This window comes from Balaenoptera acutorostrata, assembly GCF_949987535.1.
Source record: "Balaenoptera acutorostrata chromosome 6 unlocalized genomic scaffold, mBalAcu1.1 SUPER_6_unloc_3, whole genome shotgun sequence".
Taxonomy (NCBI): domain Eukaryota; kingdom Metazoa; phylum Chordata; class Mammalia; order Artiodactyla; family Balaenopteridae; genus Balaenoptera; species Balaenoptera acutorostrata.
Window position 1 is genome coordinate 314,582 of NW_026645492.1, and position 16,537 is coordinate 331,118.

General features: G+C 38.2%; 1 protein-coding gene across 14 annotated transcripts in view; it reads left to right on the plus strand.

Moving 5' to 3' along the window:
- The window catches only part of LOC130706600 (V-type proton ATPase subunit B-like), a 123,508-nt gene that overhangs the window by 13,619 nt on the left and 93,352 nt on the right, over window positions 1–16,537 (plus strand). For 11 of the 14 annotated variants that reach the window (XM_057539266.1, XM_057539268.1, XM_057539265.1 and 8 more), the window contains exon 1: window positions 12,476–12,705. The exons of 1 other annotated variant lie outside the window; for it this stretch is intronic. Coding sequence is in view for 10 of the 13 variants with exons in the window: in XM_057539265.1 (XP_057395248.1) it covers window positions 12,651–12,705 (55 nt within the window). In the remaining 3 variants the exon portion in view is untranslated. Of the gene's footprint in view, window positions 1–12,475; window positions 12,706–16,537 lie in introns of those variants that run through there. 2 more of the 14 variants (XM_057539270.1, XR_009006799.1) reach the window with 2 other exon arrangements.

The following is a 16,537-nucleotide window of genomic DNA, read 5'->3' on the forward strand; positions in this document are numbered from 1 at the left end:
TATTATGTTGAGGTATGGTCCCTCTATGCCCATTTTGTTGAGAGTTTTTCTTGAATGAATGTTGAATTTTGTCAAGTGCTTTTTTTCTGCGTCTATTGAGATGGTCATATGATTTTTATCCTTCATTTTGTTAATGCAGTGTGTCACATTGATTGATTTGTGGATATTGAACAATCCTTGCATCCCTAGAATAAATCCCAGTTGCTCAGGTATGCGATTCTATTAATTACTGTAGAATCTTGTTTGCTAATGTCTTGTTGAGGATTTTTGCATCTATATTTACTGTTCATCAGGGATTAAATCTTTGGGAAAGAAATAGGTGATCCAAAATGATTAGGTTATAAAACATGTTCTTATTAGATTCTTGTATTTATTTTTATTAGTCATTCTATGAGCCATTTATTGATTTTATTTTTTTGGCATCCTTTTCTGGTTTTGGTATCAGGGTAATGCTGGCCTCCTCAACTGAGTTTCAAAGTGTTTCCACTTCATTTTTTGGAAAATTTTGAAAAGGATTGGTATTAATTCTTCTTTGAATGTTTGGTAGAATTTACCAGTGAAGTCATCTGGTTCTGGACTCTTTTGTTGGGATATTTTTGATCACTAATTCAATCTCTTCTTGGTTTGTTCAAATCTTATTATTGGGTTTTAAGAGTTCTTTATATGTTCTTTATAGATACAAGTTCTTTATCAAATATGTTACTTACAAGTATTTTCTCCAGTCCATGGCTCCTATTTCGATTTTCTTCACTGTGAATGCTTTTTTCAAAGAGCAGACATTTTTATCATGATGAAGTCCAGTTGATTGATTTTTTTCTTTTATGTATTGTGATTTTAGTGTCATATCAAAGAAATATTTGCCTAACCCAAGGTCACAAAGATTTTCTCCTATGTTTTCTTGTAAAAGTTGTATAATTTTAGGTTTTACAATTAGGTCTACAATCCATTTTGAGCTAACTTTTGTATAAAGTGTGAGATATGAATGAAAATTTATTTTTTGTTTACACAAGGATCAAATTGCTCCAGGACTATTTGTTGCACAGACGATCTTTTCTCTACTGAGTTGCCTTTGTAGCACAAAATCAAAACTATTATGTCATGAGTTTTGCCCAAACCCAGTCAGATTCCCATCTTGAAAATCCACCTTAAACCATTGGAGTTCAGACCCCTAATCTTGTAAATATGTTCCCACAACTCCTGCTTCTGATAACTGCTAAGATTCTGCCAAGGTGGTGTTCTCACTCGCTGATGGAGGCTTAAAAATCTTAGCGGTGCTTCATGGAGAGATAACCAACTGACAAATTCCAACCCAATCTGATCATTTCTTTATTTGAAATTGAAATAATTATTTAAGAATGTGTTTAGATAGGAGATATTATACTTTATTAGGGTTCATTTTGTCAGGTGTGATTTCCCAAGGAATTTTTTTTTTTTTAATTAATTAATTTATTTATGGCTGTGTTGGGTCTTCGTTTCTGTGCGAGGGCTTTCTCTAGTTGCGGCAAGTGGGGGCCACTCTTCATCGCGGTGCGCGGGCCTCTCACTATCGTGGCCTCTCTTGTTGCGGAGCACAGGCTCCAGACGCGCAGGCTCAGTAATTGTGGCTCACGGGCCCAGTTGCTCCGCGGCATGTGGGATCTTCCCAGACCAGGGATCGAACCCGTGTCCCCTGCATTGGCAGGCAGACTCTCAACCACTGCGCCAACAGGGAAGCCCCCAAGGAATTTTTTTATCATAACTTAAGACTTACTGTTGTGAAAAATATTTGACAGGAGCTTTTGAAAAGCACAATTAGTCAAATTTGCACTTAAAATTATAATTCTTTTATTTTTAAATTAGAACTGTTTATCCTTTAATATTTAATAAGGGCTTCATAGGAGTGCTTCTCACTTTTATTTGTTTATTCATACAAAAATTACTTTTGGGAAACATTAGTTTGTAACACTGCAACAAGAAACTACAGGAACTATAGGACTAAAAACAGTAACATTTGGGGGGCTTCCCTGGTGGCGCAGTGGTTGAGAATCTGCCTGCCAATGCAGGGGACCACGGGTTCGAGCCCCAGTCTGGGAAGATCCCACATGCCACGGAGCAACTGGGCCCGTGAGCCACAATTACTGAGCCTGCGCGTCTGGAGCCTGTGCTCCGCAACAAGAGAGGCCGCGACAGTGAGAGGCTCGCGCACCGCGATGAAGAGTGGTCCCCACTCGCCGCAACTGGAGAAAGCCCTCGCACAGAAACGAAGACTCAACACAGTCATAAATAAATAAATAAAGAACGTGAATTTCTTTAAAAAAAAAAAAAAAAAGCAAACTGGGCTATTCATTTCAGTAACAGTCAAGGGGTCTTAGTTTGCATTCAATTTCCAATCAGTTTCTCAATCTATTTCATCTGAAGTCTCCACATTACCCACTATAAAAAAAATACCTATTTATAAAAAAAAAAAAAAAAAAAAAAAAGAAGGAAGAGTGGGGCAGTGGTGGAGGTTCTCCCCAGGGTTCTCTCCAGGCAGACAGCGGGAACAAGCAGGGCAGGGAGGTGGTGGTGAGTAAGGACACCTCAGTGTTGTAGGTGTAAGGACACCTACAGTGTGGAGCTGCAGGCTTAAACTTTCCAGAATAAATCTCAGCTTTGGATAGGAGCCTGTTATCAGACCCACCCTCAAATCACTAGGCACTAACTATCCTATGGAAAAGGGCAGAGTCCAAAATTTTGATTAAAAATAATATATGAGCTTAAAACAAATATAAGCCTACATATTTTTAACAGAGAAACTTAACATATCTACTAGATATTGGGAAATCTGAGCTCTTATGAACCCAAATAAAAGCAGGGAAAAGATAGCAGAGATACTCTTTGAAAGTGATCAGTTTTTTTGGTGTGTATGTCCATGCAGGTAGCCCTTACTTTGTGTGCCCATGGTTTGTTGACTGGTGCACATTGTGCTACTCACAATTGCTCCTTGTCAAAGTATCATTTTCATAAATTAAACTCATGACTCTCATGCAAATGTAAAATGAGTATATGGCACAGATTTAATGAACCCATTAATAAGAGAACTGGCATGATGGTAGTGCTGATTCAAAAGAACTAAATGGGGTGGAAGCTTTTATAGTAGCTGGAAGAGTTCTTAAATAGGATTACTGATTTTAGATAAAAAATAGCTAATGTTCTGTAGGGAAAATCAGCTAACATTCTGAATTTTGGAAATTGTATTTTCCATCAGAAAGGAATCATTTGCATCCCTACTGAACAGACGTTATTTGTATTGCTATCTGACAGAAATCAAGGTACCAATTAACATCAACCCCTTCAGAATTACACCATACCTTTACCAATAGTAAATAACAAGTTAAACAAAGATGCAAAGGTACATGCCTAGAGATTCAGATAATCCGCAGGCAGGCCTGATAATCAAACCCTAGCATAACTAAGAAAGAACAGGCAAAAGTCCCTTTAGTTTTTTTCAGTCTTTTGGATACTTTTCCTTAGCACCATTTTACAAAGGTTTTTCTCTTCCGTATCTTACTGATGTCAAGGAGACTAGAATTACTGGGAAGGGTATTCTCAGATATATTATCAAGTTATCCCATTGTAAAAAATACCAAAAACCAAAAAACTAATCTCGAAGCTATCCACATGATTAAAGAAAAACTATACAATTTTGAGTGAGAGCAGAAACTGCTCTTAGAAAGCATAGTATTAGTGAGTTCTTACAGGCTCCCAGGTAGCTATATCATCAGAGAGAAGGAAGCACCAGAAGAGGTATTTTACCCATGTTTGGTCAATACGAGGGAGTGCAGAATTGCTTTTGACACAGTCTAGAGGCTGACATTGATACCATGCCAGAGACCCGTAAGCATGTTGTGCTTTCTCAAAGGTCTTCTCTGTGAGCTGAGCTGCCTTCGAACTTAGAACATGAATTGTATGGTTTTACCCTGAACAAGATTCTGGAAATAGTTTATAAAATAATATCTGCATATAGGCCTCACCTTGGAGAGAGCTCATTACATTCCTGGGCACTGCAGTGCTACCAGATATCATGAGAAATAGAGGCAGGACAAGAATGACAAGGGAGGGTTGCTCAGCATAGATGACTGATGTGACCATTGTGATGATTTGACCAACTCCAAAGTTCATTCCCATGTCACCACTAAAACATTTTTTCCCCTTCATTGCTAATGTCTGAGAGGAAATTTCTTTCCTCTACCCTCTTAGGTTTATTCGTAGGGGCCTGCAAAGTAAACTGACAAACGACAGAATAATGGAAGAAAAAACATCAATTATTTTAATGAATATTTTCTGTGTGAAAGAGTCCAACAGGAAGGAAGTGAAACTCAAAGAAGTAGTTAGACTTGGGAGCTTATATTCCATTTTTAAGAAAGGAAAGGGGTTTTGGAGGAAAGTGAGTAGGAAATGAATGGGGAAACTGCTGGGAGATAAGCGCTATTTTCATAAGGTTTGTTTATGTAGACTCACCTCAGTGCCCATTCTCCACCTTTGGTGACAAGAGTCACTCTCTTCTTCCTGGTTCGGGCGAGGGGGCCCCGGTCTCAGGGAAAATTCATGCCCTGCTTTTAGGGAGAAAAGGGGAGGGAAGATTTCTTCCTGCATCTGCTGATTTTCAGTTGCTTTCAGCTCAAAACCATATTTATGCCAAAGTGGCATTTTTTGAGGTGGCATTTTTTTTTTTTAATTTATTTATTTTTGGCTGTGTTGGGTCTTCGTTTCTGTGCGAGGGCTTTCTCCAGTTGCGGCAAGTGGGGGCCACTCTTCATCGCGGTGCGCAGGCCTCTTATTATCGTGGCCTCTCTTGTTGCGGAGCACAGGCTCCAGACGCGCAGGCTCAGTAGTTGTGGCTCACGGGCCCAGTTGCTCCGCGGCATGTGGGATCTTCCCAGACCAGGGTTCGAACCCATGTTCCCTGCATTGGCAGGCAGATTCTCAACCACTGCACCACCAGGGAAGCCTTCCCCAAAGATTTTTATTGTTCCTTTATAAACTTGCCCTCCCACCCCTCTTTGCTCTTCCCATCAACTGACCATTAGACATGATGCCATTAGACATCAGGTTAATTTGCATAGAGAATTTTATATAAATAGAGTCGTACAGTATATATTGTCTTTTACCTGGTTTCTTCCACTGCATAATTATCATGTAATTAATCCACATTCTTGCACTTATCTATAATGTATTTATTTTTATTATCCACTATTCTACTATATGGATTTACCACAGTTTGTTTATCCTTTCCCTTACTGATAAATATTTGTGTTGTTTCCAGGTTAGGCATTATAAATAAAACATTTGCTGTCATTAATCTTTTTAATTTTAGCCATCTAATAGGTGTGTAGAAGAATACCATTGTGACTTTTGTTTGCATTTCCCTAATGACTATCCTATAGAATAGCTTTTTATGTGCTAAATTGTGTTACATATATCTTTGGTAAAGTGTCTATTCAAAATTTTTGGCCACTTTTTCAAAAGGTGGGTTTTTAAATTTGTATTATTATTTTAAAAAATTAAAGTATAATGACACACAACATTATATTAGTCTCAGGTGTACACCTAATGATTCAAAATTTGTATATATTGCAAAATGATCATTGCAATAATTCTAGTTAACACCCGTCACCATACATAGTTACAAAATTGTTTTTTCTTGTATTGACAACTTTTAAGATTTACACTCTTAGCAACTTTCAAATATGCTATACAGTATTAACTATAGTCTCAGTGCTGTAGTTTACATTCTAATGACTTATTTATTTTATAACTGCAAGTTTGTACCTTTTGATCCCCTTTACCTATTTCATGCATACCACCATCCCCCACCTCTGGCAACCACGAATTTGTTTTCTAAATCTATAACATTGTTTTGTTTATTTGTTTGTTTCTGTTTTCCTTAGATTCCACATATAGGTAAGATCATATGGTATTTGTCTTTCTCTATCTGACATATTTTTCTTAACATAATGCCCTCAAGGTCCATCCATGTTATCTCAAATGTCAAGATTTCTTTCTTTTTTTATGACTGAATAATATTTCATTGTGTATATATACTTTTTTTATATACATTCATTCATCAGTGGACACTTTGTTTCCATATCTTGGCTATAGTAAATAATGCTGCAGTGAACATGGGGGTGCATCTATCTTTTCGAGTTATTGTTTTTATTTTCTTTGTCTAAAAACCCAGAAGTGGAATTGCTGGATCCCATGAGAGTTCCAGTTTTAATTTTTTGAGTAACCTCATACTGCTTTTCACAATGGCTATACCAATTTACTTTCCCACCAAGAGTGCAGAGGGGTTCCCTTTATTCCATGTTCTTGCCAATGCTTATCTCTTATGTTTTTGGTGATAGCCATACTAACAGGTGTAAAGTGATATCTCCTTGTGGTTTTGATTCCCATTTCCTAGTAATTAGTGATATTGAGCATCTTTTATGTGCTACCTGTTGGCCATTTGAATACCTTCTTTGGAAAAATGTCTTTTCAGATTCTTTGTTCATTTTTTAATTGGATTATTTGACTTTTCTGCTATTCAGTTGCATGAGTTCCTTCCATAGTTTGGATATTAACTCCTAATCAAATATGTGGTTCACAAATAGTTTTTCCCATTCCATAGGTTGCCTTTTCATTTTGTTTATTATTTCCTTTGGTGCTCAGAAGCTTTTTAATTTGATATAGACTCACTTGTTTGTTTTTTATTTTGTTGCTTGTGCTTTAGGTGTCATATCCAAAAAAATCATTGCCAAGATCCTTGTGAAGGAGGATTTTTTTTATGTTTTCATCTGGGAGTTTTATGTAAACCTGGTTGCAGGGCTTCCATTCAAGTCTTTCATCTATTTTGTGTTAATTTCTGTGTATGGCGGAAGACACTGGTCTTGTTTTATTGTTTTACGTGTAGTTGTCCAGTTTCCCCAGCACCATTTATTAAAAAGACTGTCCTTTCCCCATTGTATATTCTTGGCTCCTTTGTTACAAATTAATTTACCATATACATGTGGGTTTATTCCTGGTCTCTCTATTTTGTTCCATTAATCAATGTATCTTTTTTTTATACCAATGTATATCATAGTTTTGATTACTATAGCTTTATAATATAATTTGAAATCAAGGAGCATGATGCCTCCAGCTTTGTTCGTCTATCTCAAGACTGGTTTGGCTATTTGGGGTCTTTTGTGATTCCATACAAATTTTAGAATGTTTTGTTCATTTTGTTAATGCAGTGTGTCACATTGATTGATTTGTGGATATTGAACAATCCTTGCATCCCTAGAATAAATCCCAGTTGCTCAGGTATGTGATTCTATTAATTACTGTAGAATCTTGTTTGCTAATGTCTTGTTGAGGATTTTTGCATCTATATTTACTGTTCATCAGGGATTAAATCTTTGGGAAAGAAATAGGTGATCCAAAATGATTAGGTTATAAAACATGTTCTTATTAGATTCTTGTATTTATTTTTATTAGTCATTCTATGAGCCATTTATTGATTTTATTTTTTTGGCGTCCTTTTCTGGTTTTGGTATCAGGGTAATGCTGGCCTCCTCAACTGAGTTTCAAAGTGTTTCCACTTCATTTTTTGGAAAATTTTGAAAAGGATTGGTATTAATTCTTCTTTGAATGTTTGGTAGAATTTACCAGTGAAGTCATCTGGTTCTGGACTCTTTTGTTGGGATATTTTTGATCACTAATTCAATCTCTTCTTGGTTTGTTCAAATCTTATTATTGGGTTTTAAGAGTTCTTTATATGTTCTTTATAGATACAAGTTCTTTATCAAATATGTTACTTACAAGTATTTTCTCCAGTCCATGGCTCCTATTTCGATTTTCTTCACTGTGAATGCTTTTTTCAAAGAGCAGACATTTTTATCATGATGAAGTCCAGTTGATTGATTTTTTTCTTTTATGTATTGTGATTTTAGTGTCATATCAAAGAAATATTTGCCTAACCCAAGGTCACAAAGATTTTCTCCTATGTTTTCTTGTAAAAGTTGTATAATTTTAGGTTTTACAATTAGGTCTACAATCCATTTTGAGCTAACTTTTGTATAAAGTGTGAGATATGAATGAAAATTTATTTTTTGTTTACACAAGGATCAAATTGCTCCAGGACTATTTGTTGCACAGACGATCTTTTCTCTACTGAGTTGCCTTTGTAGCACAAAAGCAAAACTATTATGTCATGAGTTTTGCTCAAACCCAGTCAGATTCCCATCTTGAAAATCCACCTTAAACCATTGGAGTTCAGACCCCTAATCTTGTCAATATGTTCCCACAACTCCTGCTTCTGATAACTGCTAAGATTCTGCCAAGGTGGTGTTCTCACTCGCTGATGGAGGTTTAAAAAACTTAGCGGTGCTTCATGGAGAGAGAACCAACTGACAAATTCCAACCCAATCTGATAATTTCTTTATTTTAAATTGAAATCATTATTTAAGAATGTGTTTAGATAGGAGATATTATACTTTATTAGGGTTCATTTTGTCAGGTGTGATTTCACAAGGAATTTTTTGATCATAACTTAAGACTTACTGTTGTGAAAAATATTTGACAGTAGTTTTGAAAAGCACAATTAGTCAAATTTGCACTTAAAATTATAATTCTTTTATTTTTAAATTAGAACTGTTTATCCTTTAATATTTAATAAGGGCTTCATAGGAGTGCTTCTCACTTTTATTTGTTTATTCATACAAAAATTACTTTTGGGAAACATTAGTTTGTAACACTGCAACAAGAAACTACAGGAACTATAGGACTAAAAACAGTCACATTTGGTCACAGCAACTCGTGGCAAATATAATATAAACTACGGCTTAGAGACCACGATGGTATAGATTAAATCTTTGGGATAGAAATGAGTGATCCAAAATGCATTAGGTTATAAAACATATTCTTATTAGATTCTTGTATTTATTTCTGTTAGTAATTATAAATATAAGCCATTTATTGAAGTCTCATGATATTTCTAGCCGTGACCATTTTCTAGGAAGTGTTTTTATAAAATACACGTGATTTTATTCTCATATTAAAACTGTGGATACTGAGGGCTTCCCTGGTGGCGCAGTGGTTAAGAATCTGCTTGCCAATGCAGGGGACACGGGTTCGAGCCCTGGTCTGGGAAGATCTCACATGCTGCGGAGCAGCTAAGCCTGCAAGCTACAACTACTGAAGGCCCCGCCTAGATCCCGTGCTCTGCAACAAGAGAAGCCACCGCAATGAGAAGCCTGCGCACCGCAAGAAAGGGTAGCTCCCGCTTGCCGCAGCTAGAGAAAGCCCACGAGCCCAAGGCAACCAAAAATAAAACAAATAAACATAAATAAATTTTTTTTAAAATGTGGATACTGAGATTTAGAGAGCTCTGGTGAGGAGCAGAGCTCCAACGCCTTCCTTGTCTCCTATCCTGTTGGGGCTCTGTACCCTCTCCTTCCCTAGGTCCACAGAGCCTCAAGTCTATTGAAACTGATTTGGTCCTCTCTCCTCAATGTCAACCTGCCTGTTTTCTTTGTTACTTCTTTGCTCTAATACACTACCCAGATCGTGGCTTGGAGGATTTGTATGCAGGGTTATTTACCATACACAATTAGGAAACCCCTCCCCGTGTGTTCTTCGGTCTCTGGCCATGGCGTTGGCAGTAGTCTGGGCTCACTCTCACTTATCACTGAGCCTCTGATTGGAGTCCTGGCGGCCGAGGCACTGTCACTCATGACAGCACAGCCTTTCTCCTTCGATACTTTCATAATCTGAAAATGAAATGCACATCTTTCACTGGTAGATTAGAAATAGAATTTTCTTCTCTACTTTTCGTTTGCAGACTAGGTTTTAAAGCCTCAAGTGACTGTGTGAACTTGTATCTTGTCTCTGCCAGCTGTCTGCATCAGCAGCATGGGGTGACTTTGGTTGCCAGACCGTTCTCATGCTATCCACCCATCAAATGGCTTCCACCCAGGGTCCCAGGAGTGTGTTGGTTTCCTGAGGAACAAAATCCTATCTTCCAGTAGAACGCTTACTTCCAGCTACTCACTGGCACATACAGAGTCATACAGAGTTTGTAAACCTAGCTTTTCTTCTTACCACTTGGAGATTAATCCTATAATGCCCTCATTCTTCCAGAACAATAGTTCTCCACCTGAGAATTAAACAATTGCTTCTTTAAGCCACATTGAGCCACATCTGGCAGGAAATGTTGTACTGAAAATTGGAAGATCTAACTGGTGGCTGGATTTGACATCGCTGAGTCTTTTGTAATATTCTCCGCTTCATTTTGCTGAGAAATGAAAGTTTGCATTAGGTGGTCTGGAGTTGTGAAACACAAATGTGGATGGACATATGGAAAAAATTCTCAAAGCTCTTTTTATTTTTCTTGAAGTGACAATATTGCCTTATGTTTAAATCCATTGAGTAGAATAATATTACTTATTTAAAAGCCTACATATTTTCAGCTTTATAATATCAGGCATGCCTATGGAAAGAAGCCTTTCCTCAGAGAGGGGAAATAGTGAGTATTTAGAATGACAATTGTAATTTTAGCAGTTTAACTGGGACTTTTTGTTTTTTATTATTTGGTTAAAGGGCCAGATAGTAAATATTTAGGCTCTGTGGGCCTGGAACTACTGAACGCTGCCACTGCAGAGTGAAAGCAGCCCTGGACTGTACTTAATGAATGGGTGTGGCAGTGTTTCAATGAAACATTGTTTAGACAGGAACAAAGCAGATTTGGACCTCATGCCAATTTGTTGACCCTTACCCTAGAAAAAACTCTGAGTTTCACATTCTTTTCTTATATCCCCATGACCCTCCTTTTTAAAATCATCTGCCATCTATCTATACGGTGCAGTGCAATGTTAGGTTGCCAGATTTATGTTTGTTGATTGTATGTCTCCCAAACTATATATTTATATGAAATTCAAATTTATCTGGGCATGGTGTATTTTACCTGGCAACCCTATCCCAGTGACCTTTTTCCCACATAGTCCACCTTAATTTGGAGCTTGATGTCCTTCCCTAGATCAAAATCTTCTTTGGAAAATGTCTGAAGTTCTTAAAGATCAGCTGAGGGGGAATTTAGGGCCACACTGCCTTTCCTACGATTGCCTTTGTTGCATGTTAGGAACAATAATGAAGGAAAAGGAACAAAGTTTTTGTCTCAGGCTAAATACAAGCACATCTGTACTTGTGCAAGAGAGGTTTGGTGGAGCCGTAATTTCCTTTCCATTCCCTGAACATCTGCCCTGGTCACAGGTTACCTATTGTTTCTAGGTAAGTGAATCCTGATGGAGTCAACATGGAGGACGATATTCAGAGAGGAGGGGTCTTAAAGGGATATGATACAGAAGAGAACCTACCTAGTACAGAGTAAATGCTTCAGTGCATACATGTTCATTATCATTCCCTAGTCCTTTAACATCCCAATTATTTCAATTCATTCAATATAAAATATTCAAAGAATAATTCTGCCCATATACTCTGTACTTGCTTAATAAATAAGCATCATTAAAGTTAAAATTTAGAAGAATGAGACTATACAAGTCACAAGATCAAGGTATGATTTCAGTCATTCTAAATGATGTTGGTATTTGAGTTCAAATTACATTGCACGCTGGCTCTGAAAGGGGCAGAATTATTTTCCAGAAAATGTTGGCAAAGATCTGCTAGGCTGTGAGAAGTTGGTTCTCATGTACTCTGGGCTGTGAGAGAACACTGTGTCTTTTCCCATAAACAGGAGGGAAGGTGAACGGGCTCTGGGGACTTCTGATGGGGAAGATAATGAAAGGTGCCTTCATACCTCAGCTGTTCAGCACCATTAACCTTCCCAGTAATTGAAACACACAAAAGGGGGTGGTAAGTGAGAGGCCTCCCTCTCGTCAATTACCTGGCAGGTACAATTACTTAAGCCTTCAAACAAAGGAACGACTTTAGGTTCCTTTAAACCATTCTTTACAAACAAATCAACCAAAGCTTTTTGTTTTTTAACTCTAATGGTATAATCATTTCTTTCTTTTGATTTGTGCCTGTGGATTAAAGCATACCCAGCTCAATAAGGTGGGCATTTGTTATTTAATTAATGTAACTAATAAAGTCCACCATGTAGAAAAGGTTACAGCAACAAAAAAAAGAGGTCTTAAAGGTTTACCATGGGAGACCAATTTACGATTCAAAGTGGTTTTAGACTGACAGGCAAAAAAAAGATTTCATTTTCCACATGGAAATGAAAAATACAAATGCAAAATTTTAATCTAGTTCCAGCTGAGGAATAACATCATATTGCAATGACAATGCAAGGAAAATGAACCTAATCCTATCAATGTGTGTATGGACATGAAGGAAACTAGTTTTCATCAGTTATGTCAATGACATAACAATAGAGCAATGGAAGTGTGTGTGTGTGGGTGGGTTCAGGTTCATTTGCAAGTGCAGATGCTTGCAGCGGGTGGGGGTGGGGGTGGGGGTGTGGCTGCAGGTTGGGGCTCCCGCCCCGCCGGCTGCGCGGGTTCGCCGAGCCCGGAGGAGGGAGCGCTAGCTACCCCGAGCGGGAGGGAGCTTGCAGACTCCGGCTCAGAGCAGCTGTCTGGACACCTTGGGTTTTGGGGTGGGGAGCGCCGGCGACTGTGAACACGGACTCCGCCGCGGGAGCCTGTCTCAGGATGCTCTTTCTTTTGTCTGCCCAGCCCTGGAGTACATTAGCAGCAGGGAATACTTGTGAGTACAGCAAATCTTTTAAAACTTATACTGTCAACTGAGAATTCGTGTTTTTGAAAAAAACTAATTGAATTTTACAAATGGAATCACTGGTCTGCTTCTGAAAATGAGGCATTTAAAAACCATCGCAAAGTCCCCACGCTTGGATAGGATGGTTTACAATGGTTTTTCCACTTGTCAAGTCTGTAATACACAAAGCCTGTTTTGACTTGTCTGTGAGCTGAATTTTGTCTGTGTGCTGTTGTTTTGAATATTCATTGAGAAAGCTCAAGTTCTAGTAAAACCTAAAATTAGCATGAGAATATTGAGGCGGAGAGAGACCAGAGATAGAGGATAGCAGGAGATGAGGAGAGAAGAGCATGCCAATATGTCATTTCTTTCTTTTTACTATGACTACATTTTGGAGGATTTATGTCAGAAAGGAAATCGTTGGCCGACCTGGCCGGGTCCTGCATTAGCGTAGATGTTTGCAGCTGGCGCCCTGCGGAATCGGGTACCAAGAACTCGGGCGCTGCAGCGGCGGGCAGGCTCCGCAGCAGAGCCCAGGCGGCAAACCTGGTTAGTCCCCAGAATTACGAGAAGGATAGACCCCTCAGAATTAGAAGGCTTTTGCTTAAAGGGAAAACATAACCTGCCATTCAGGTTCATTTGCAAGTGCACATGCTTGTATATTGTGATGTGCTGTGTTTCTCATTTTGTTGGTTCAGTGAAGATGTATTAACCTCTCAGTTCTGGACTGGCAATGCGAGTCTGATCTAAAGATGCTAGCCAAATTGATTCAGCCGACCTCAAGGCATTTTAATCTGGAAATCGGAAAAAGTTTTCAAAGTGTTATTCAGATTGAAATCTCCATCATAGGGCTTTTCTTTCCTTGAGGGATTGGAAGAAAGCCCCCTTAGTCCTACATCCACACCCCATCCCCCTCAAGAATTTTTTTAAAATCAGGTTGTAGGGAGTAAGGCAAGCTATTATGCATTTCAAGAAAGTGCTAGTAGGCATGTTAGAAACCGACCTTGCTGCTGGGTATCCAGTTTTATCTGGGGGTGCGGTGGGCTGGGGAACTCCGCCCTTACCAGGAAGTTTGTGCTAAAGTGAAAAGCATTTTGTACAAATAGTTACCCTTCCAGCATTCATCCATATATGCCCCGAGGCTGTGATAAGTTTGTGTTGTCATCATTTAGTATCAGCTCATTTAATGCCATATTATATGAGCCACTCCTGAAAACGAGCCTTAGTCTCCTTTAAGAAAATACTGCCCCGTGTTTCAGACAGAATTTTAATTTAGCTTTGGGCACAATTTCCATGAATTAATTACAATGGGGGCATTTACATGAAATCCTTAGGTCGTGCAGTAAAGCATTTATCACTTTGCTAAGAAATTAAAAATGTAGTACTAAATGATTTGCTAGTATACAAGAATTGTAGAATAATTTAACATAGTACACTGAGGTGCAATTAAAAAGTCACCAGAGGTCACTCTTACTTAAAGGAAACATGGCTTCAAAAATCCTTCCCTTAGAAGAGAAGCAGAGTGCTGTGCTGCCTTTCTTGTCTCCTTAGTTGTGATTACAGGATATTGCAAGATCAGTTATTTTGATATTTCTTTATTTTCTGTTTGTATTTTATTCCCTGAAATCCCCAGAGGTATCATGTTCTTCATACTGAGCATCTTTTTTAAGAGTCACATGCTCTGAGGTGCTCCATGTCTGAATATCCAGGCAGATAGCCCTTTCTGAATTGAATATATCTCTAAGCTCAGTTCGTCTGGGTCTCTGGCTGACTCTTCAAATGTCAATGCTAGTTTTCACTTTTCAGCCTCTGTTTTATTTAGATGTGTTTAGTACTCTGATTAAAAGTTCAGTAAGTTAAGAGTACCTATGTAAATTTGCATGGCTAAGAACACTTTAGATACTATAGAGTCCTTGATCACCGCAAAGATGGCTACTATAGTTGTTCAAGTGTCAAGTATGTATTTAAAGGTCTTTGCAGACTTAAAGATTCATAGAGGGTACACAAACTGTGTTTGATAATTGCTTGCTAATCTCATTTGACAGTATCCTTTGGAGCAGTAGAAGTAATGGTGAATGAATCTTATTATAGTCTAGATTAGGTAATTTGACCAATTGGATTTTTCCTTAACTCTCGAATATTTGGGAGGTGTTTGTTTGTATGTGTAGATGTATATACAAGGAAGGTATTTCAAACCCATATTTGAAATTTGTTACTACATAAATCAAGGTAGAGGGTTCTTTTTGTCCTGTCCCATCATTTGAGAAATTCTAAAGAGGAGTTTGCCAGCAGGATGGGATTTAGGCTACCAACAAGAAATCACGAACACCAGCATTTGCTCAAGTCTTTTGATCGCTAACCTTTTATTCCTAAGAAGTGTTTTAAGAACTCAAGTAATCTTTTCAGACAAGACTTTAAAACTAACAAAAATGAAATATTCTTAAGCCCTGATAAAATAATGAGAACTGTATGTAAATTTTTAAAAAGGTAAAGATCTTCTCCCCAAAAGGATACACTGACATTTTTCCTCTATTTACAACTGGTTCTCAGTAGTAAATTAGTCAGACCGCGGTGGGGGTGGGGGGTCAACCTGGGTGAGGTTCTGGCATAAGACATACTCTCATACAGGACTTGGTTGAAACATTTGACATCTCAGAAATTATCCATGTTTTGACATGAATCTTTATAATTAATGGGAAATTTTAAGTCAGGAGGAGTCTACACAGGGCGAGAGTAATGTTTCTAAATAGCCAAAAACATGGGCTTTTTTTTTTTTTTCTCTCTTATTCTCTGTCTTTTTGCAGATAAAACAACTTGAATGGACAGCATCCTCTAGGACCTGATATTTAAAAATTGTGCATCTCTACTTGGTCTGCCTTCTAGAACTCTTTGTATTTAGTCAAGATGAAAGTGTTATTCTAATGGAGTTATCCTCTTAAATGGAATGCAAGAGGAAAGTTAGACTATAGATTCCAAGTTAGAGCCCTGTTTTCCAGAAGTTGTTGTGCAGACAGTGGTTGGTTTGCTCACTTCCTACCATGAGCCGCAAGTGGAAGAGGGCAGTAGCTCTCTGTTTTAGGATTATCCCTGTGCATCTACTATTTGTTTATGAACTTTCAGATCTTTGGGGGGGCGGGGAGGAAGAAGAGATGTAATCTGAATAAGAAAATGTCAGTATTTTGATTGCATATTTAGTATTGTAAATCTGTCTCCTGGATCGCATGTCACTTTGAGGAGTAATGTTCACTCTTTCCCGACTAAGGAACAACACAATTGGAAGTTAATTTACAGCTGAATTATTTTCCCCATATAAGTAAAGTACCAGCTATAGCTAGTAGCTGCTGTCCTCCCTAACTCTACTCCCCAGTGAAAAGAAAAAGGACTGAAGTCTCTGAAAAGGACTGAAGCCAGTGTTAGACATTTCAGCCGCTGTTGATGGTGATTATTTGACGTAAATGATGATATTTGTAGACCCAGGGGTTCAATTTAGTGAGTGTTACACACTCATCCGCACCTTGTTAAATCTCAATACTTGTAATTTTCTCTAGAAGTCTTCTTTTGTTTCCTTCCCCTGTCAAAAGTGCCCTTCTTGTTGTGAGAATGAAAGATGTATTTCTGGCCCACTACAGGTGGGGCACACAACTTGAATCACTGTTCTAGGCGTGGTAATCAGGATTTGTTCTTATCCAACAATGTCTCCTCCCTGTTATGTCCTGCATATGTATGAGAGGTCTCTGCCCTTGGTTGGGGGAGCAGATCAAGCCCATTTTGTTGGCCAGCATGGGAGACAAACATGTGCTCTTCATGTAATAATACCTAGTGC